The sequence below is a fragment of the Cryptomeria japonica genome, chromosome 8 (assembly GCF_030272615.1).
Source record: "Cryptomeria japonica chromosome 8, Sugi_1.0, whole genome shotgun sequence".
In the NCBI taxonomy this organism is placed as follows: Eukaryota; Viridiplantae; Streptophyta; class Pinopsida; order Cupressales; family Cupressaceae; genus Cryptomeria; species Cryptomeria japonica.
In genome coordinates this window covers 296,067,959-296,091,984 of record NC_081412.1, presented here as the reverse complement: position 1 = coordinate 296,091,984, position 24,026 = coordinate 296,067,959, and the positions used below count along the sequence as shown (strand labels likewise).

The 24,026-nt window shown below is 37.9% G+C and overlaps 1 protein-coding gene across 3 annotated transcripts in view; it reads right to left on the bottom strand.

Annotated features, from left to right (window-relative positions):
• LOC131035884 (actin-related protein 4) overlaps nucleotides 1-20,231 on the bottom strand; it is a 239,104-nt gene extending 218,873 nt beyond the window's left edge. Inside the window, exons 1-2 of one of the 3 annotated variants that reach the window (XM_057967643.2) lie at nucleotides 20,008-20,231; nucleotides 18,082-18,163 (exon numbers count right to left, since the gene is read on the bottom strand). In XM_057967643.2, the coding sequence (XP_057823626.2) occupies nucleotides 18,082-18,094 (13 nt within the window). In that variant the 5' untranslated portion in view covers nucleotides 18,095-18,163; nucleotides 20,008-20,231. The remainder of the gene's footprint in view (nucleotides 1-18,081; nucleotides 18,164-20,007) is intronic. The other 2 variants (XM_057967642.2, XM_057967641.2) reach the window with 2 other exon arrangements.
• Nucleotides 20,232-24,026: the final 3,795 nt, after the last annotated feature.

Genomic DNA, 24,026 nt, shown 5'->3' with positions numbered 1-24,026 from the left:
CATGATTGTCCTGCTCAATAGAATAATAGGAAATCCTCAGGGAGCTCCATTCGAACCCTGGATGTATTATTTCATTAATGAAATAATCAATGGAGTAAAAATGATAGACTGGGCCCAGATGATCAGCGACAACCTAGACAACCAGCTAAGGAACCTGGAGGCGAATAGGACTTTCTTCATGAGTTCTTACTTGTTTTATTCTTTGGCCAGGACCTATAGGTACAGAGGTCTCACTTGTAGAGGAGAAGTTGGGAACAAGGAGAACCAATTTCCAGTATATGATTGCTATCCCCAACTCCACATGGAGGAGAAGTTCCATTTCAAAAGGGTGAATGATACCTTCCTGATGCAAATTACCCGAACACTTCAAGGTGGCCTGCACCAGAGGCTCTCTCAAGAGTCTATGGACTTCATTGGTCGGTTCGGGTGTTGGTACATTGAATATCCAAAGTTCACTTACCTCTGAATTCAGGGATTCTTTGGGCCTCCATACAATCTTCCAGCTTACCCTACCAACCGAGTGGTGTTGCTCGAGGTTGTGAGACAATTGGAGGAGTATATAGTGATTCAAAGGGGTAAGCAGAAGAAGGCAAGGACGTCCTCACTTACAATTGGTAATGGGCTGGAAACATGTCCATCATCACAAGCTGCAGCCACCGCTGAGAAAGAACTGGCCTGGTATCCCTTCTATCAATACAAGGCAAGAAAGGATTTCGATCCATTCCATAGGATAAAGAAGATCGAAGGGACGACGTTTGAGCACAAACTGGATCTAGAAGACTACTGGGCTAATGCAGCCAATAGTTTCGAGATCCGAAAGAGGTTTTGGTCAAGAATTCCTTTGAGTATGGTGAGAGCAACGGAAGTATTCAGAGTTGCTGATCAGGTAGAAGAAAGCCTAGAACTTCAGCAGCCGAGCTTTGAAAAGATGAAGAATGAACCCTTAGTCTTAATAGACTGGACAGAGGGAGAGAAATCGGATCTAGCAGACCTCGTGAGGTCAGTGGTTGAGTACTCAAGGTGGTGGGCATCTGAAAAGACAAAACAGTTGAAGGCCAAAGGTATGGCTTTGACTTATGAATTAATGGGAGTAGATGATACTGTGTCCGTCAACCTTTGTACCTCCGCTGGTGATGCTCGAAATCCAGAAAGTATTGGGTCTCGAAAGAGGAAGGAGTTGGGTGGAAGCTCCACAAAGGTCACAGGGAAAAGGGTTGTAGGTGAGAGAAGAGAATCCAGCGAAAGTCACTCCATCCTAAGTGCTGCTTCCATTGCGCCTAATCAGAGTGCAATTGGGGAGCAAGAGATGAACATCTGTGTGATTGATGATGAAGTAAGAGTGCTTTCCCAGCCAGTTGAGGAAGTGGTGGAAAAGGTCTTCCGAAGTCCAGACAGGGGGCAAATTGAAGCACCTACAATCTTCTTGGATGGCATACTAGCGAACCCAGGAGAGGCAGATGATGAGTTTGATCGGAACACTGTAGAACAATCAACCATTCCGGATTGGCTGAGAGCAATGATAAAGGCCAAGGTTCCCAAGGAGGCCCACTCAACCGAGGTCACCGCAACATTCCTCGAGAAGGTGAATGAACCCGCTATAGCTAAACCGCCAAAACCCGCTAGGAAGTTTTCCCTGATTCAGAGAGACAGTGCCGGATTCTAGACAGTCCAAATAGCGGTGCCCAAAGAAGGGAAGACTGGGGACAATGTCACCACAAATGATTACAAGGTTACTACCATAGAGATGGGTAAGCCTACCCAGGACCAAGATATCCAATATTTTGATGACTCTTGCAACGTTCTAAAGACAAGGCTGGCTCATGAAAAGGAAAAGAGGAAGAAAGTGGAAGAAGAGAACCAACAGTGGAAGAAGTATGTTCTCCATCTTACCAGCCCGCTCAACCATGAAGTCTCGGCTACTCCACCACAGCCTCTTTAGTAGGGATCAATGAAGGACTATGATGATATGAAGGGTTCGTACACTCAAGGAAAGGAATGGATTTCAGACGCTTCGGTGCGTGCTGACACCCTGGTAGAAAACTTAGTATTGGCACATGAGGCAACTTTTTTGTTGATTGATCGTATCCAGGATCTAGCATCCAATTGGGAAGAAGTTGGATGAAATTCAAAATGAAATACTCCCTCACCTGAAGGTTATCCGAGGCATGTCAAAGAGGAGCTTAGTGGATGCAGGCATCATACAGACAGGAGGCAGGTACGACTTCGGCACGTGGTACTATGCTCTGGTCACTCGGATTGAGGTTCTGAGGAAATCCGAGACCAAGTGTTTTGAGACAGAGGCAAGTGTTAGAGAGATCCTGGGCAAGGTATTCCGTGTGGCGTCAGAGATCTGGAAGAAGGAAAGCCTAAGGGAGAAGCATTTACAAGCAGAAAACCTGAGAGCCAGGATTCAGACGAGCTTCTTCCGGGATTTAGGGATGATTGGCAAAGGCGATCTTTTGAAGATTGCAAACTTCCTCTCCATCGATGACAACTTCCTCACCCAAGCAGTGGAGTGGGAAGGCATCCTTGCCACATGCGCCGACGATGTGGACCTCATCGACTTCCAGATTGGCGGTTTGCCAAGTGTCACCATGGAGGAGGTCAAGCTCATTGTGTCCAGATACGTTGAATCTCTGAAAGAGGAAAGTGGCCACTCACCTCGGTGAAATTAGCAACTGCGCCACTTGTCACTCTTTCATTTGTTTGAACTGATAGTATTTCGGGAAACACTAATTAGGGTTTAGGACTTTCAATCTTGGCCCTTGATCACTGTTTGATCTCGGCCATTCATTTATTTTTGAGAAACCATATAAGGTTGCCTCCTCTCATTTGAAAAGGGTGAGGTTTTTGATGTATTGTTGCTTAAGGTCATTTCCAGATAATATATTGCATGTGTGCTGCTTTGTAATCTCTATTATTTGAATGATTTGCATGGTTTCAATTGCCTCAACACTTAGTTAGAATTAATTTAGATTTGCTTTCATTGTTGTTAATTTGAATGATTTTCATTGTTGTTTAGGACTTTCAATCTTGGCCCTTGATCACTGGCCATTCATTTATTTTTGAGAAACTATATAAGGTTGCCTCCTCTCATTTGAAAAGGGTGAGGTTTTTGATGTATTGTTGCTTAAGGTCATTTCCAGATAATATATTGCATGTGCGCTGCTTTGTATTCTCTATTATTTGAATGATTTGCATGGTTTCAATTGCCTCAACACTTAGTTAGAATTAATTTAGATTTGCTTTCATTGTTGTTAATTTGAATGAAGGATTTCATAAGTGTCAATTGATGGTGTATCTCCGCTCACACTTTTGGTAAATGGATGATTTCAATCTTGCTGTGTAAAGTTAGTCTGAGCCCATCCCTTGTGCATCCCAACATCTCGATCATAAGCACAACCCATTGAAGATTGCACCGGCCTTGTGTAGTTGTCCCTAGTGTGGCGAAGCAAGGTTTGGTTTCTCGAGAACACCCAGTTGATACCGTCTCCAAAATTCGTAGGATTAGATTAGCCTTCCTAAACCCTATCTCTTTTCCCTTTCTTTTGAAAGTCTCAATCCCAGAAAATTCCAAAAAAAAAAAGAAGAGCCTAAATTGCTAAATCCATCTAAGTCCAGCAGTTCAAAAATACTTGTCAAACATAAGTCCCCCTTGAAAATTTCAGCATACACTACCCAAGAAGCTATTCCACTAAAGTCGCTTGTTCGCACATATAGACCTTGGAATCAGTAGTGATTTTTCAGGAGAGGATAGAATACCTTCGGGTATCCTATTCTAATGTTTGGTAGATGATAAAACACACACCAACACACACCAAATAAACCTTCACAGCAACAACAGAGAGAAGCAAAAAGCGAAGCTATTTCACCAGGAATGAACAATGCATTGAGATTTTACAAAATGTACAGGCATCCCAAATATATAATGTAGATGTGATGAGGTACGAGACAACCGCCAACCAACTACCTCAACTAAAAAAGTAAATGCACTAAACATTATTAAATAATGACTAACTAATATCTAATAATGTAAATGTCAGTAACCTAAGAAAACTTAAGCCTACACCAACACACCCCCCCCTTTAAGTGCAATTTACGGAGATTATTATGCAATGTGAGATGCAAGATGGGTCCCAGCAACAAAGCCATGTAGGTACCCATGCACAACTACAATGCAATGCAATGAAATCTCTCATGAATGGAGAAAAACCCTATGGGGCAAACTCCTCTCCAAAAGAGAGAACATGTAGAACTAGAAGCCTCAAAAGGAATGCCCCAAAAGAACAACATGAAGAACAATACTGAAGCATGAAGAAGCTATAGACAACTGACAAAAGAAGATTGATATAGTGATGTAACTGAAGAACCTCCTCTGAAAAAGATGATGATCAAGATCAAGAAGACAACAATCTACATAAGTGCCCCAAAAGACACTACTTGAACAATGATCAAATGACAACAATTGCAAAACATGCATCAATTAAATCGAAAATATAGATGGCACATAAATTTGCATGAGTCACACCAACAACACTACTTGACCGATAAAGTTGAAAATGTAGGTGCAATAGTCTAAATAACAATGATCAACTGAGGATAGAAAGTATAGGAACCTAATTCATCCAAAATATTTGGGTGGGGTAGAGGATGCTATCATTCTGGCTCAACCCGGAGTGGGAATCCCTCAACCTGGGAATCTCTACAAGCTTTTAGTCCCAAGTGAGGTGGTGGAGCATCTTCCTTTTCTTCTTGATCACCAAGGTGAGAAGCTATTATTGCATAGGTATAAGAGAGCAAACAAAAGTGGCTTCCTAAACAAGCTTTGCTCGCTAGAGCGTTATGACAACTAGAATTGGATATGGGAGTTCTTTGACTTCCTAAAAATGAATGGATTTTTCTAAATCTATTGATATGTTGATCTTTTGATTTTTCAAAAGCTCTCACAACAGCTAGTTATCATGGTTTTTTGTTGTCTGCATTCCAAGGAGACAATTAAGGTAAGCTAAGCTAGGGATTTCAGAAGGGTAAGGAAAGCAATCCAGTATTGCCTTGTGTGGCAAATTTAAGATTCAAACCTTTCTTTTTATTGTCTACGACCCTACATGGCAAATTCAAGAAATACACCCTTCTCAATTATGTCTATGGCTCTATGCAACCAAAAAGAAAGCGTTTCAATGGTGTAAAGGGGTAGGATCTAATTAGGATGGCGTTGGTAAGGATGGCCAATTTTGTTGTAGTCTCATATCTTTTGATTAATTTAGATCCTAGTTATGAATTAAAAAAACACACACACACACATACTTTTTGGCATAAAAGAGAGACCAAAAAGCATGAATACAACTAAAAGAATTGAAATGCATTGAACAAAATCTACAATAGTTATATGATCAAATCACAAAATCAAGAAACTCAACTTGAAAAGCAATTTTAGCACGTAAAGCATTTAACTATAAGTGTTTACAAAGGGTTGCATTACCAAACAATGAAAATTATAACAAAGAAATACAAAAGCAAACTACTGAAGCTCATACTTGCACACAAAGCAAGCTCTAAATACAAAAGTCTGAAGAAAAACATCTAAAACAAGGAAATACTTAGAAAAAATTCATCTAAATACATCGAGCCTCAAAATAGACCTTTTGGAAAGTCGACTAAAAATAGCTATCCTACAAAAATAGCAATGGCTAAAATTAGCAAGTTTGGAATGTCCCAAGTCCGTTCAGTGACTTTGGTGTGGCAAGAACAATTTCCCCATTCTTAAAATGATAGGTCATCTAAAGAAGTTTGGAATTCTATCAAAAAATTGGCAAATCCCCACAAAGTCTACATGACTTGTTTCTGATTTCTTATTGAAAGTGGACTCACAAACCCAAGGCATCTTTAAAAACTTGCAAAGCTTGGTGCTTTGAAACCCTAGACCTCATCATAGATGAAACCTTGGACAGATATCCTTAGCACAATCTTTCTTGATGAATACATGATCAGAAAACCCCAGGTGTCTCATGGAGAATGAAGGACTGATCTCAACTTTAACCATCCCTTTGTCACTGTAATGCCCCAAATTGGGATTAATTTGTTTGTGCCCAAAATTGACAATTCCAACAAATATTATTACTAGCTAACTACCCAATAACCAATCATACTTTAATTTGGTAGGAAAACTCGAAAGGGCACCAATAAACTGCCCAGCCCAACAAAGCCTAAGGGCACGCAACATTCAATCATGGCAACTCGCCTCTTGTCCCACAAGCGGTAGGAACATCCAACTATGACCAGTTCCATCCCTTGGGAAAATATATTCACCTCTCGGCCCACAAGTGGTAGGAACGTCCAACTATGTCCAACTATGACCAATTCCATCCCTTGGGGTAATCTTTTCGCCTCTTGGCCCACAAGCGGCAGCAACGTCCAACTATGACCAATTCCATCCCTTGGGGTGGTCTACATAGATAGGGGGGGGGCCAGTAAACTGCATCTCCCTAGCTTATTTCCTCCAACTTTACATATAATTAATTGCTTGGGGAATAAGAATAGGTAGATTTCATTAATTTAGAAAACATAAAGATTAACAACGCTTATTAATATCATACATAATATACATTAAAGAATATAGATTACCAATCATATTTCATAAAACTAAGTATTACACATCAAACATATCCATATTCATACATACTATCTTTAATCCAAATTTATTCCTTTGTTTTCAATATATATTCAGAAGTGATTATTTTATCTTCTTCCATTTTTTCTCCCCTTTATACTTTAAAGGTGAAAGGGTCATAACCTTTCATAAGATTTGAATCACCACTTTTCATTGTTGCCTTTGAGAACAATAAATTATTCTCCAAATTGATCTCCCTTGGATGTCCTCCTCAAATGAAACTTTTTCCTTTATGCATCTCCCAATGTGAGGAAGAGTCCCACGTCTTCACCATATCTGCCGTTTGCAATAGTCACAACCCAATTACCACCCTTCGAAAGAGTCACAACCCTTCATCACGTCTCCCTTTTGAAAGAGTCACTTCCTTATTTTCTTGTCATTCTTTTCTTCTTCCAGTAATCCTTCCTTAATTCCTATGTCCCCTTCCTCCTTACTTCCTCCATTCCATATCCCTTTATATTGTCCTATTTTATTGAGGAGACACATTTCTTTGGAAAGGGACATCCATTTGAAGGGTCATGTCTCCTTATTGTTGTCCTATTATTCAAATCAGATTAGCACTTCTTATTCAAATCAGATCTGCAATTCTGATTAGTGATTAAAAAATGCCCCTTCAAGTGAAGTTCTCTTCTCCCTTTTATACCTTATGTTTGAGGGAGTCACAACTTTTCATTTCATGCCTTTTTGACCATTCATTAAACTTAACTAAACTTTAATTATTTTAATTTTATTCTTTATATTTTAATTTGAAATTTTAGTTTTATTCTTTTATATTTTAATTTTATTGTTAGTATTTATTATTAAATCCTATTTCAAAATGGGGACATTACAGTAACCTACTACCAACCCTTGAAGATGACGTATGCTACTACAGCAGGTCCAAATGCTTGAAAACCCATCCAAAAACTTTGACACAATCCTTCCATTGGTGACAACGATCATGCCATAATAAAATTCTTGTCACTTTTAGCTTTTGCCAAAAACAAGGCAGAAGGATTAAGAAGCATATTCTTTTTATGCGGTTATCATTTTTAGTGTGTTTTCAACTACTGACATCCTAGTGTCTTCGCACGCTTATGGGTCTACACAGCCAATTTTGAAAATTTCCTACTTTTTAGCAATCCAGCATAGTGGCATGTTTCAATACACTAGAATGCTACTTTTTCACTTATAACAACATAGTTTTTGGCAATATAGAGTATTGGAACACTCCACACCAGTGGAGGGCCACTTTTTCACTTAAAACACATTTTTTTGGCAACCTAATGTATTTGTGTACTTCAAACCAATGTAGTGCCATTTTTTCACTTAAAACCATTTTGTTGGCAATCTAGTGTATAGCCACACTCCACGCCACTTGAGTGCCATTTTTTTGCCTTCGAAACTCTTTTTTTTATAGGCTAATGAAGCAAAGCATGCCACAACAATGGCATGCCAACTTTTCATCCCTTAGATAATCTTGTCTTTTCTCTCACATCCAAAGCTTCATTCTTCATCTCATCTAATGCATTAGAAAGTGTCTTATGTTGGCTAAGCAATTACTTTTATCAGAGCTTAAAAGCACAACATTCAAGAATGTGGAAGACAAGTACTACACAACAACTCATTAGACAAAAAAATAGCTTATGTTTGACTGCAAAAATGACTCCAGAAGATAAAAATTGTATGGTTAGTAGAGCACAATGTAAAATCATTCCCCCTTATTCATCTACTTATTGATCATTCTTTCCAACAATTAAATGTCACTATAAATGAGATCACAATGCAGCAATTATCACCTCTTTTCAACCATATACGTAACACATCAAATACCATAACTTCCTCTATATCAAGTAAAACAACAAAAAATATAGAAGAGGATGTTGTGGCACATTTATAATAAATATCACCCAATGTTGCCCCGAGTTTCCAGGACTGGGATGGCAAGGAACAGGGGGGCGGGTTTATGGGACAGCAAATTTTGTTGCCACTTTTGGGGACGGCTAGGGGACAGCTATATAAAATATAGGGAAAATTTTAAATATATAGGGAAATTTTAAATGTTCGTACGAAAACATGGATAAAGAATGCATATATACATTATATTGATATGAAAACATGGATATAGCAAGCATATGAAAACATTTTAGAACCTTAAGTTTAAACATACTACATTTGTTTTCAAAAAACATTGTCAATACTCAATATGCATTCATAATTCAAAATTCATTGTCAATGTGCATGTTATATTAAAAGAATAACATACAAAATGCCTAAAGGCTACATTGCTGCCATATAGTTTCATTTTCAATTATGATATGAAAATACAAAAAAACAAAGTACACTGCTGCCCCTAAATCTGCAGCTCCTAACACTGCATCAAAATCAAAGTCCTTCAAATCTCTACCACTGTCATGGTTCACATCCACCTCATCCAACAGAAACCCAACCACTCCCTTTGGTGTCTCCTCATCAACCTGGGTCATGTCTTCGGGATCAACATCCCACTGTAGATTCAACCTCTTTTCCTTCTATCCTGCTGCTCCTCTTTCAATGGTTGCTTGCTTCAAACCCTCTTGCTGCTCCACATTTTTTCCTCTCATACAAATGATCAAATGAGTCAAAATCTTTTTCCTAATGACTTCTAGGGCAACCTGGGAGGTAGGGGCCCACAAAACAATTTAAAAATGCCTTTTTTTGCAACTTTAAAGTGTTTTTTTTTTTTAAGTCTCCCTGATACCGGGGACATGTGGCCATCCCCAGGACAACCAGAGGTCCCCAGCATCAGGGGACGGCATTTCCGAAAAAGGGGACGCTGTTTCTGTTTTTTGGCATGAAGGGGGACACTAGGGGGATGTCCCCTGGCTGTTCCCAAGTCCCGGAAACATCCCTGATACAGGGACAGGGTTTTTCAGACCAGGGACACATCCCCGGATTTTGCTGATATCACCTGAACGACAGACCAATCTACCCGCTAAGTCTATTTTTAATGAATGATCAGTTGAATGATCAGTCTATCCATGGGAGCCATATATGATGAACCCACGATCTGCTGGGAATTCAAAATTTATGCTAGGCTATAGATGTGGACACAATATAATACCACCAAATGATGCTCCTATACTGGATTTGTGCATTGCATGTCAAGCATAGTTTATGGCTAAGCAAAAAAAATGGTACAACTATTGTAGATTAATGTCACTCTATCACCACCAAATGTGAGGGTTAAGCATTTCTTCCACAAGCATAACTTTTTCCATTTCTGCACAATAGAAAATGTAAAGAATGAAGTATTTTCTTAAGCCCTATGGGTTGTGCATTCTCTATGAACAATAAACAAATTGTTGACACATGTATTCCAATTTATTGTGCAAGTCTAGTCATGCATTGAGCTTAAAATAAACTAGGAAATGCCTTCAATTCATGCACATGTCCTTCAAAAATCTTATTTAAGTATTCGTGCAGTCTATGAGACAATTTAAGAAAAATATTTTGTAACAAATTAAGTATATTGATCGTAAGCATTTAAATGTAACGATACAAGCAGGTCTAGAAGCCAAGTGAGGGGAGAAGAAGTTAAATATGATGATTTATAGTCATCTGTTTACCTCCAAAGTAATAAAGCTCATCTCAAAAGATTGTGCCAAAGCATGAGTACTTTCTCTCCATTACAAATTGTAAAACTCTGAATCAAAATGAGGAAAAACTTATGTGCATAAAAAATGTCTCCATGCATTCTTTCTGATGCCTTTTCATGATTGAGTTAAAATAAGGAGAATGATAAAAGAATAAGGAGTATGATGGATAAAATATGAAAGCAATTAGCTTTATTGTAGCAGTGGGAATGTGCTTGGAACTGAAGAATAAAGATTTTCATATTGATAGAATATTTGACAGTTATATTTTACATTTGAAATTCATGATAATTTTTTTTCCTGGTTTGGTTATTTAACACCAAATGGCAATTGATATCTCACTAGTATACCTATATTTTAAAAAATCTATGTAAAATATGCCAAGAGATATCATTCTTGAGAAGACTTAACCTTCATTATGTTGTTTGTAACTAGGGCTATATAGGGTTCGGATTGCCTTAAGGCAACATCCGAACCCTTTTAGGCCTGGGCCCTAAAGGGTAACGTGCCCCAAGTCTAGGCCCTGCCCTATTCCTCACGCTATCCTAAATACACATGCCATAATAATGTTGGCGCCAAAACTTAAAGGAGGCCGACTTACAAATAAGGGTTAAAGGTGCATATAAATAAAAGACATTTCACAAGTCAAATACATTCATTCAATCTTAAGCATTCAGCGAACCAGCTCTGCATGAAAAGTGTGAATTTACACTAGGAGGGTGCGAACTTGTGCAAACCTGTCTAGACTTATGCGAACTTGTCCAAGAGGAACAAAGGCAATCTTTGGTGCAGACTTGAAGAGCTTAGAAGTGCAGATCTGTCATACAAGAAGGGATCAGATCTGACAAGGAAGATAAGTATTGTACTTGTGATATTAAGGGAGAATATATAATCTGACCTGTGGGTCTTTAATGCTGGGTTTTTCCTCCTTGGAGGTTTTCCCAGAGTATTTGTGTTTGTCTCTTGTTTACTTCCTTCATTTCTGAATTTACTGAATTATGATTTACTAAAATGTTACAAATCTGATTAACAAACTAGGGCATATTTAAAGGGCATAAACCTGATTACTAATCTAGGGCACAAAATAACATGGTATCAGAGCTAAGGTTATACTAACATTCAGAATTCAGTAAGCTTTTACTTTTGATTGCTGTTCGTTTTTCAGATTAAGATAATGGCAGGGTTGAAGATAGAGGATAGAGTTGATGGGGCACTCAACTTTACCTCCTGGAAAGTTTGTACCCTTTGAGGGGAATGACTTACTAAATGTTTGGGAATCAGATTGAAGAATAAGGACATTGACGGGTCCACATCAAAGGTATGAAGGATTCAATCAAATAAGTGTCTCATTCTCCTGCTCTCAAGAAGGGTTCACTTCTCTTGAGCATTCGCATCGATGTGCCTTGCTGTTATAACCCTAGTTGGGGTCTTATCTAAAAGCTAAGGATGCTCTAACTTATTTTCTATCACATCAAGAGTATTATCGAAGGTTTGCATATTTTCTAGGTTTTGTAATTACTTAAATTTCTTTGTGTCAAGTATTTTGGTCTATACCCTACATTGATATATATTTCATGATTCTTAACCCTTGATGTGATCTGATCCAATATTAATGATGATTGAAGTTTCTATTGAATGGTAGATTTATTTTGCTACTAGACATGCAACACTCTATTATTGGACCTAGGTGTTGTTGCTAAGCATGAAATGCCAATCTTCCCTTGTCCCATTGTTGTTGTTTTGTATTACTTGATGGCACAACAAGTACCTCTTCCGATTGGCTGTGATCATTCCATCACCCTGGCAAGGTATGTCTCTTATTGCTAGATGATTGGATCTATAGGGCTTCTCTAGACAATGATACATCATTGTTAATTGGTTATGATGATGCTTTGATGCTCTGTCCTACATAGTAGAGGTTAGTATGTGCTGCAGTAAATAGCATATGTAGGAAGAGTGAAAGAAGAATGATTCAATAAAGACAGAGGCTCCCTCCTGTGATTAGCATTGAGGTTACTACAGGTTGAGGTAAGCATTTCACTTGTTAGTTTATTCTACTTCCATAAAAGCTGAATATAATTAGGATCTTGTTCAGCTAAGTATGAAGATTCCGTTCCATTTGATATTTATCAATCATATGTATGTGGCCAACTATATATTGTGATTGAGTCACTAAGGTTTATCAATTTCATTTGTTCAGATAACTTGGTTATGTACATCGCTTGCCTGAAACTGACATTTGTTCTTCTATAAGGTTCCTTTCAGGCATGGCTATTCAGATGTTGACTAGTTTGTACATCAGCCTCTCATTTAACTCTCAGGGTCAAAAGTGAAGGGTAAGATTGGCCTCTCAGCTTTCAGAGATTCTTGGGCTTGAATAGCTTAAGGATGTTGGAGGAATAACAGCCAATGAAAGAGATAAGCCTTCCTTTATGATTAATTATATTTGATTTTAATTTGATTGTTCTCTTCAAGTTAATGTTTGATTCAAGTTTCAGAGGGAGCTTGAAATAGCTATGAAATCCTATACAAACCTTCAGCTCATCTCCTTACTGAAAAGATGACTAAAGGTACGTCATAGGGACCTTTCACAGAAAGTGAAATTAAGGGAAATGAAAATTTAGTATCTTCAGATTTATATGATGAGTGCTTTCTTTATTGATTCTTATATTTGATTGTCAAATGTTAAGGATTAAGAGGGAGTCCTATAATGATTACTTGGTATGAAAGAATTGACAATCATTTGACAAGCCTAGGGTTTTGTAAAGGTCTAAAGTATTTGAAATGATAATTCTGATTTCATATATGGATGAGTGTACTCTAACTGATGTCAACAGTCTAAACATTCGATATAAGTTAGAATTATGTCAAGGATCCAACGAAATTATTCTAAGTCAATTATATCTTGAGACTTAGAATGATAGATTGCAAACTTATATGGAAACTAACTTGAAGAAGTTAAGGATGTCTGTAGCTAAATCTGATTTTGCAGATTCATCTGAAGACAGGTTGTTGATTGGCGAGTGCTTCATGAACAAGGCTAAGCATGATTGTTGCTAAGCATGCCCCGAAATACTTTTCAAAGCACAGATGATTGTGAGTTGAAGCTATAATCACCTTAGAAAATTATCTCAGGTTCTGATTGAACAAGAAATGCTACAGATAAGGAAGACAGTTCAAGCATTTCCTTCAACTTGGATACTCTATGATCCATTGGGCCTACAGTGAACAGTCCTCAGTTGCATTGAGTACTGCTGAAGCTAATTCACTATTGCAAGTGTTGCCTCAAGAGAAGCTGTGTGGCTTCTCAAAATTCTTGTTAAAGTTAGTTGATTTATTATCAAAATTGTATATAAATATTTGACAATTCAATGTTTTATGGCACGACAATCCTGTGTTGCAAATGTTCTCACCAAGTCTCTTGAAGCTTGAGATAGACTTGAAGCTGTGAAGAACACCGCCTTGGTTGAGAGGGAGTCTCAACCTCAATGATACATTGTGTTGTATCAAACCACCCTCTGCGCGCAATGTAAGGTGTTATTGTAATCTTCTCAGGGAGAAGAGTAATTGTTAACCATCCTCTGCGGGCAATGTAATATGGTATTGTAATCTTCTCAGGGAGAAGAGTAATTGTTAACCATCCTCTGCGGGCAATGTAAGATGGTAGAAAAGATCCTCTCCACCCTCTGCTGGCAATATGGATCCAGTCTATGCTTGTGTGCGAGCTGGAAGATTATATTATGTAGTTCCATTGTATGCATGTGTGCAAGATGGAAGACTACAATATTCTGATTATGTTTATTCCATTCTTTGCTTGTGTGCAAGATGGAAATTATGTTTATTCCATTCTTTGCTTGTGTGCAAGATGGAAGATTATGATGTTACATTCTTCTCTGAGAGAAGATTGAGGTAAAAGTATTGCATTCCTCTCTGGGAGAAGATTAAAGAGGATACTTACGTGCAAAATGGAAATAAAGATGGTGTTGCAATCTTCTCTGAGAGAAGATTAAAATTGAAAGTTCTCCTTCATCCTTAGCAGGCACTGAATGATGGATATCATGGAAAGAGTCCACAATGTGCATGAAAATACTTATGTATGAATTCATGACTTGCAGGCGTGCATGTTAAAGTTTGGATTCATCCTCTACAGGGAATGCAAGATGGATACTATGGGCTATTATTATGTGATGTTATTACAAGCTACTTATTGTGATCCTCTCTAAGGAGTATTGTAGTTGATAGCTAAGTTCGGATTACAAATTGAACATTGAATGTATTACTTAGGTTTGGGCACTAATCACGTAACTTGGTTGTAGGATTATTTTTCTCCCTAGTTAAGAGGGAGTGTTGATTCGGGACATGATGCAAGAGACACCATTCATCTAAAGTACATTAGCACGGATGAACAGATTGAGGACATCCTTACCAAACATTTATCCAGAGTGAAGTTCGAATACTTCTGAGACAGACTTGGTGTTGTGAAAAACGGAACCCTGATTGAAAGGGAGCTTTAATCTCAGTGACTCTATCTGCAGCAATTTGAATCATCCTTTGCTTGTGTGCAAGAATGATTTATGTCCAATCTATGCTTGTGTGCTAGATGGATAATTGTAATTATGTAAAGACCCACTTGTGTATTACACTTTCTATGCTTGTGTGCTAGAACCATCCTATGCTTGTGTGCTAGGTGGAAGATGTAATTCTATGCTTGTGTGCTAGATCCATTCTATGCTTGTGTGCTAGATGGAACTCTAAAGGTTCAGTTTATGTATTCTCCTCTTCCCTAGTTAAGAGGGAGTGTTGTTTGTAACTAGGGCTATATAGGGTTCGGATGTTAGGCCTGGGCCCTAAAGGGTAACGTGCCCCAAGTCTAGGCCCTGCCCTATTCCTCACACTCAATCCGAACCCTTTTAGGCCTGGGCCCTAAAGGGTAACGTGCCCCAAGTCTAGGCCCTTCCCTATTCCTCACACTATCCTAAATACACACGCCATAATAATGTTGGCGCCAAAACTTAAAGGAGGCCGACTTACAAATAAGGGTTAAAGGTGCATATAAATAAAAGACATTTCACAAGTCAAATACATTCATTCAATCTTAAGCATTTAGCGAATCAGCTCTGCATGAAAAGTGCGAATTTACACTAGGAGGGTGCGAACTTGTGCAAACCTGACTAGACTTATGCGAACTTGTCCAAGAGGAACAAAGGCAATCTTTGGTGCAGACTTGAAGAGCTTAGAAGTGCAGATCTGTCATACAAGAAGGGATCAGATCTGACAAGGAAGATAAGTATTGTACTTGTGATATTAAGGGAGAATATATAATCTGACCTGTGGGTCTTTAATGCTGAGTTTTTCCTCCTTGGAGGTTTTCCCAGGGTATTTGTGTTTGTCTCTTGTTTACTTCCTTCATTTCTGAATTTACTGAATTATGATTTACTAAAATGTTACAAATCTGATTAACAAACTAGAGCATATTTAAAGGGCATAAACCTGATTACTAATCTAGGGCACAAAATAACACATTATAATTGAATCTCCAATCTTAATCTTAATAATAATTGAACCTTAACCCTCATTCTAATCCTAAGCCCAATCCCAACTCTAATGGTAATCTTAGCATCATTTTATGCATTCTAATCCCAATCCTAATTTTAATGCTAATTTGAGAATCATTTTATGTGTACTCTAATAACATGTACTTATCCTTTGAGTTAAAACATTTTAACCATAGTTTGAGTACTAATCTTTGAAAGCTCCTAAAATGCCTCAAATATTATTGTACCATTAATGCTCTTTTAGATTATAACAAATTTATTATCCTACATTATCCTGATCAGGAAGTTTGATCATTTGATTTTTACGTACAATTGATAATTCTAATAAAAAAAATTGAAAACTTGATTTAATATTAATAATATTTAATTATTATGGACTGTCAAATCCAAATTTGATAATGCTAAGTATTAAAGATTGTGGAAACTTCAGAATCTGTTCATTTTTCATATGGTTCATTAATCGCTTATTTATTTTGTCAACTTATCCAAATTTGGTAATGCTAAGTATTAAAGATTGTGGAAACTTCAGAATCTGTTCATTTTTCATATGGTTCATTAATCGCTTATTTATTTTGTCAACTTTTTGAATTAGGTAAAGGCAATCATTTTCCTAGAAAGCATTTTTCTCAACCAATGTTTTTAGATTATGTAGAGGTGATAATTTTCTTAGCGGACATTTACTGAAGCATTAACAGAGAGCAATGCTTAAGTGGAAAGATAAAAGAAATAGCAATCAACATGTCCAATACGATTTAGAAAAGATCCAGTTCCATGGTTTTACATGTAAAAACAGACGATGTAAGCACCCTTCCAATATACTCCTGGCTAAAACAACCTCCAATGCAGCAACAGCGTCTCCTTGAAAATAGCCCGTGTTGAATCGATTTGTCACAGCTCCAGCTAGAACAGTAACAATGTTAATGACCGTTCCATCAAAGGAGGGGATTGGGGGCCATACAAAGGCTGGTGAAAGGGGCAAGAACATTGACCTTGGCATTAAGTAACTGAGTTCCCAACCCATGCATATCAAAGTAGTTCTGTGCATCTACAGAGGGTGGTAAGACATTGGTATGATAATTGCAAGGATTCGTATACAAACCCTGAACCAAAACATCCTTTGTCGTAAGCATCAAATACACTACATTGTCCTTATCTAACGGAGGTAGAGCTCTGTATTTAACAGTGTTCTCAATGAAGTTGAAGGATAATTAAAACTTAGCTCAAGGAATTACAGTGCCAACAGAAGTTAATAGGACTGGTCAGTATTGAAGAAAAATCTGCCATAATGGCATCTAAGGCTAGAAGGGTTGCTCATATAAAGCAGCGAGCTACAAACACTCACATATACATAATGATTACCATCACCATTGTCACTCATGAGAAGAAATCCAATCCCAACCACTAGTAGAATTTCCATTCATATATCCTTACCTATACACAAATCTTACCGCTTTGAAATGCAAAAACTCATTTAACAGATGATGAATAAAAACTGGACCCATTGACATCACAGAAAAGAAAAGAGATTTCTGGAGCTTCCATGAAGGAATTGTGAATATAAGAAAACCAGACAACTGAAGGGCACTATACCAAATGTTCATAATGGAATTAAGTAACGCCAGAATTCAAATCGCTCACTCTTCCACTTTGGTGAGTGCCAGCCACTGCATGACTATAATTTTAATCTGACACAACTGCAAGGGATAAAATTTACTAATATTGGGTTATTGTGCTGCAGGTTGCAGCCATTCAAGACGTTGGGCATTGCAGGTGAGGTGTTGTTACAGATTTTATTCCCCCCTCTTCTGCTAGCACTACTGTACTGCCAACTCAACACATGCAAACAGGCGTCAAATTCTTTTTTAAATGGTTTTGTGTTTACGGACAACATTGATTCCATTGTAGATTGCCTCTCGGCAAAACTAGAAAAAATCTGGGTCTATGGTCCCAACTCCCTTACCAAGGCACCTTTTAAGGCACCTTTAGCCCAAAAAAAAAACAGAACAAGGATAAATCCGACCTAGCAAATGGGATCATAACAAATACAGACAGCCATATAATATATTCTAAAATGTGTTTGCAAGATCTTCGTAAAATTTTGATTAATTTGACATGGATGAAAAATAAGCAACTTCATAAAATTCTACCAAACAAAGCAGCATAAATGATCATGAATAAACATTTGGTCCCATGCAAAATGGATGTCCAATGGGTCATAATAAAAAGAAATAGTACAAGTACACACCACCTCCGTACATAGTGTCAAGGCTGCTCTCTCCAGATTAATACACCAAAGGAATCCGTCGAACAAGACACTGCACAACCAACTGCATAGACAAAAAAAATAGTGGAATTTGTATTCGTATCTTGTAGAATAAAAATTCTAAGCAAACAAATAAGGAATTCATATAACTTTTTCTACAAAATAAACTTTGAAAAATATAAGATTAAAATGTATGATAGAGTTCTCTTCTATGAAACCAAATCCACTACTATTTTAAAATTAGCACTATCTAACCCAGATTGGGTAAATCTTGGGAAAATTGTTTTAAATAAAATAATATTCCTACAGCTGTGTGCTTGCATGAATGGATTTGTCAAAAGCTTTTGTCTACTATAAGATTCACAAAAGCTTATTTGTTTTAAGTAAAATAATATTCCTACATCTATGTGCTTGCGTGAATGACTTTGTCAATAGATTTTGTCTACCATAACATTCACAAAGATACATATATATATAAGCATGAATAAGCTTCTTTGTGGAATAAATGAGCATATGATTTTGCTTCCAGTCATACAATGTCCAAGTTCTTCAGAAGAATTTTGATATGTAGAATTTGGAGACAAGTGAACTGTTTAAGAAAATGGAAAAACAAATATTTATCTCACTGAAAGCGGATACAATGATTCCAGACTAGTCCCTTAGTATTAAGGATGGGGAGACCTTGAAATTAGGTTGCAAATCATAACATGTAGATATAAAGTTGGGCCATTCACAGTTTCCACCGTTCTGAGGGCAGGTGTGTGTATTGCAGCTCTGGAACATGGCAAGGAAGTCCATGCTAGCATCATAGGGTGGATTTGACTCAAACATTTCTGTTAGAAGTACCCTTGTATACATAAATGCTAAGTCTTATAGCATAGAGCATGCTCAAAATATAATTGATAATCATAAGATGGCTGATCAAGATCATGTCTCTTGTTGTGCAATGCTTTAGGAATTGCTCACATGGGGATGCCTACTATCACCATAAAAATTTTGGCTGTAGGAACTTGACTGATGGCATTGTTCCAAAATGGAGCACCGTGTTTGTATTGATCATGTTGGGTGACCTTGTCGCGGAGTTAATTTGCAAAGTGCCTATATTTCTGCATCTGGCAAGTCTACAATTACAAGAAAACAGGAAAATAGGAACCATATTGTTTTCCCGACTTAAACTGCAAGGAGAGATGAATTCCATTCCGCTACCACACTTGCATGCTTTCACTGGCAAGTGGTAAGATGAGATGATTTTTTTTCTGCAAAGGCATCCTTGACACAACTCTGGATGAGTACAAATCACAGTTACAGAAACTAAAAATGGGAAAGGTTGCTCTCAGATTAAGGCGGTCTATGGCAGTGTCATCCAATCTCACCCTTCATTATAAGGAAAATGAAATGAAGAGCTTGTCAAGTCTTCTTTCTAGGATGCTAAACAACTTAGTACTGTTTAGGCTTTTCTTGTAAATGTTATGATCCAATGCCACGGCCAGCAAGAGAGAATATAAAGAATCATAAGTTTTTGCCATTCCAATGCTACAGGCAGCATAGTGTAAACTTAGTTTTTACTATCACCTGGCACATAGTGAGGGCATCAAATGTATTTACTAAAAAACAAACCACCAAATTTGAATGCAACATGAACAGAGCAACAGTGTAAAAATATAATCCAACTTTGCTTATTGAAAACAACAAAGATTAAAATTTAATAACACACCAAAAAGTCCACAATTAAACCAGATGCATTTGCAGAACTTCACACAAAAGCAAACTAGAAGCAGGCGATGGTGAAACTGAATGAGTTTGTAAACAGCAAAAATAATCAGGGAAAAATAACCCAAGACATATATCATTCTAAACGGCGGGAAGTTTTTATTTCTTCAAATACTCATCTGATGTTTAAGAACTTACAAAATTGCTGTAAAATTTCCTGCGGCCTTGAATGATCCCCCTACTTCTCCACGTACAATTCGAAGGTTTACTCTGCATAGCTCACTTTTGAGCATTCAAATATTAAAAATTTCCTCCAAATAAATTAAAAGGTTTCACACACGAGTATTAAATGCTTTCTATTCAAACAGCAGGGGCATGATACCACATTTGAGGACATTGTGATTAGACGGTATTAACATTTTTGCCAATTGGTATTGTATGGGTTATTTTCTTAAAACTAGCATTGGCACCCTAAGGAGGTGTAATGCATATGTCAAATGTAATTTATATAAAATTTGTTTGAAAGGAGTTCTATATTTGAATTTAATAATCTATAAGTATTATTTAAAAAATTGATACAACAATATAATTGTGTAAAAATTAGTATTAATAATTTACAGGGCTTGTTCTATAGGCTATATTTAGTCTCGTGGACGTTAAAATAATTTCTTCTTCTTCTACAATAGTAGGTGTTGAGTCTTGAGATGAGTGACATCATTGTAGGTGTTGAGTCTTGAGATGAGTGACATCATTGTAGGTGTTGAGTCTTGAGATGAGTGACATCATTGTAGGTGTTGAGTCTTGAGATGAGTGACCTCGTTGTAGCAATATTCAATGTCATGTCTATCAACATTTTCAATATTGAACCCTGTAACAACTAATGTCGATTACATCGGAGAAGTCAATGGAGGAAGTCGACGACAAGCAGAGGGATTTACAGGAGGACGGCTGCGACAAGCAGAGCAATGTTGCGAAGGTCGCCAGCCCAAGAAAATTTGTCAAATGGTGTACCCTGGAGGTCGACTGTGACGACTTTGGTATTAAACGGACAAGGTCTGAGGAAAGTGATGGTAACATTGACCGGGATACAATCCGTCGCACGGATGCAGGAATGGGCTCTGCAAATGGCGCTTTAGAAATTAATCTATCTGAATGTATCAAGAATGAGAAGGTGATTTCCGATCAACATGCCATTATTGCAAAAATTTTAGGGCCAAAACTGTCAAGAAAAGACATTTAGGCATGGGTATTGGAACATTGGGGGAGTCACATAATGGTTAAATTTCTTCCTAAGGGTTTCTTTGTGGCAGTTTTTCCCTGCAAAGAGGACAGAGACCACATCATTACACTCCAAAATTGGTTTCGAAAAGACCATCCCTTGTACATTCGGCCATGGTCCCCGAATTTTGACCCTACTTCGATGGCAGCATATGACAAACCAGTGTGGATTCACTTCTATAACTTGCCAATTGAATATTGGAGCGAGGCCTGCCTGGAAATGATCGGAAGATCCCTTGGCACGCTGCTAGAAATTGATGAAGAAATAGTGGAAGGAGACCTTTACACATATGCCAGACTCAAAATTGCAGCCATAAAAACAATTCCCTCTTCAGTTATGCTCCACACCGCTGACGGGAACTGGAAGCAGCATATTGAAATTGAGAAGGAAATTGAGGTATGTTCTCGGTGTGGAAGCAAATTCCGCAACACTGCCAATTGCAAAATGTTTGTAAGAAAGGCTTTTAAGCGCCCTGGGGAAAAATCAGAGCAAGTATGGAGGACTAAAGAAAAAACACATGTACAGGAAACTCTATTTTTGGAAGGCCCTAAAATTAGTAATTGCAAGGAGAAGCAGGATGCCTATTCGAGTACTCTCATTGAAAACACTTCACTGGACGATAAACAAATCCCGAACAATGGCGTTGTGGTGTATCCAATTGATGAACCTGTGGTGGAAGAAGATTTGCAAATATCAGAATCAAACATTGCTGAGCAGGGGAGTGATGAGGATGACCTGAACATCATGGACCCAAGACACATCAGCCAATCTGCAAACATCATACTTGAAAGAGCAAAAACCACAAGAGGAAGGAAGAGTCACAAAACAGTTAGGGAGCAGAGGGCAAAAGAAAAGGGCATTATTAGCATGATGAAATTCTTGAACTCGGACAAGGGAGGCAAGGCCTCCCTTGGGGGAAGATGAGGATGACTTCATGGAATGTCAGGGGCCTCTTGGCTCTTGACAAAAAACACCTAGTCAAGAGAACTATGGTCAGGTTAGACTCAGATGTTTATATACTACAAGAGACTAAATTGAATAAGGATAAGGCGTGTGAATTCATCAAATACTGCTATAAGTGGGAAGGTATATTCCAGGACGCCAGGGGCTCGGCTGGGGGCTTGAGAATCATGTGGAATGCTGCCAAAGTGGAGGTACATCCCATTGCTTCTTGTGATCATTGGATGGTGTGCACTATTACCTGCGAGCAATCCAACATATCATACCCATTGTTTAATAACTACGGCCCCTGCAAAACGAAGGAAAAGCTAAGAGTCTGGAATGAGGTTTATAATCAAACAAGCCAATTGGACAATGGTAAGGTCATTGTTGCAGGGGACTTCAATGCCATCTTAGACATTGATGAGAAGATGGGTGGCCTCCGGAAGCCCACCAAAGTGATGGAAGATTTTTGGGATTTTATAGCAAACTGCAAATTGGTGGATATCTATCCAAGAATGGTAGATTCACTTGGACTAACAGAAGATTGAATTTTGCAAATATATCAGAAAGGCTAGATCGTTTCTTGGTTGGGGAGTGGTGGATTAATGGAGATTATTCTTTAGAAACTGAGATAGTGCATCAAGTTGGATCAGACCATCTACCTTTGTCTTTATCCATTGCACAAGAGATGTGAAATCAGAAGAATTACTTTAAGTTCCAAAGCATGTGGTGGAGGGATGAATCATTCCTTGACAACCTGAAGATGTGATGGCTAGAAGCCAACATATACTCTAGCTCCCCTAGTTTTAAATTCATCAAGAGAATGCGGTACTTTAAAAGCTGGATAAAGGACTGGAATAAGAACACATTCAAAAACATCTTTGCTGAGAAAGGTAGAATTGAGGAAAAATTGGAAGAAATTGGCAATAAGGTAATGCAGTTTGGCATGACAAATAAAGAGTATGAAATGGAAAAGGCCCTGAAAATGCAATACTTGGAAATTCTAAAGAGGGAAGAACTTTATTGGAAGGACAAATCTAGGGAGCTCTGGATTTCTGAGGGGGATCTCAATACAAAAAATTTCCATGCATCGTCAAAAGCTAGAAGGATCAACAACAGAATTTGCTCAATCAAGGATAAGAATGGGATACTAAAAACCTTGGATACGGACATGGAACAAATTTCTCTTGAATACTTTGAAGATATTCCAGGCATTTCTAAGGAAGGAAACACGAGCACACAAACAGTCATAGAAGAAGTCATCAACCCCTTGATATCTAGCTCTGACAACGACATGCTCGTGGCTCCTTACTCTTTGGAGGAAATCAAATTGGCTACCTTTGCACTTCACCCACATAAGGCACCTAGACCGGATGGCTGCACTGGGGAACTCTTTCAAAAAAGATGGGAGTTCATGGGAAAGGATATATGGGTTGTGGTGGAAGAATTTCAGAAAAAACACAAGTTTATTAAGGAAATGAATCATACTATTATTTGCCTCATTCCCAAAAAAGTAGATTGTGACTCCATGTCCGATTATAGGCCAATATCACTATGCAATACTATCTACAAGATAATCTCCAAGGCTATGGCTGAAAGATTGAAGAAGGTGCTCCCCAAGCTAGTCTCTGAAAACCAGAATGGATTTACTCCGGATAGGGAAATTGCGGATAGCATCATATTGGTCTCAGAAGTCATTCATTCATTACACAAAGGAAGACTAAAAGGTATGATCGTTAAACTTGATGTTGCTAAAGCTTACGATAAATTAATTTGAGCTTCTTGTGCCAAGTCTTTGTCAAATTTGGGCTTCCTAAAAAATGGATTGAATGCATAAAATTTTGTATTAGTACTATTAAATTTTCAATACTCATCAATGGAAGTTTAAGTGGTTTCTTTGAAGCCACGAATGGCCTATGGCAAGGAGATCTGTTGTCTCCTTCATTGTTTGTGCTAATGGCGGAAGTGTTGGGGAGATTAATTAAAATGAGGCATC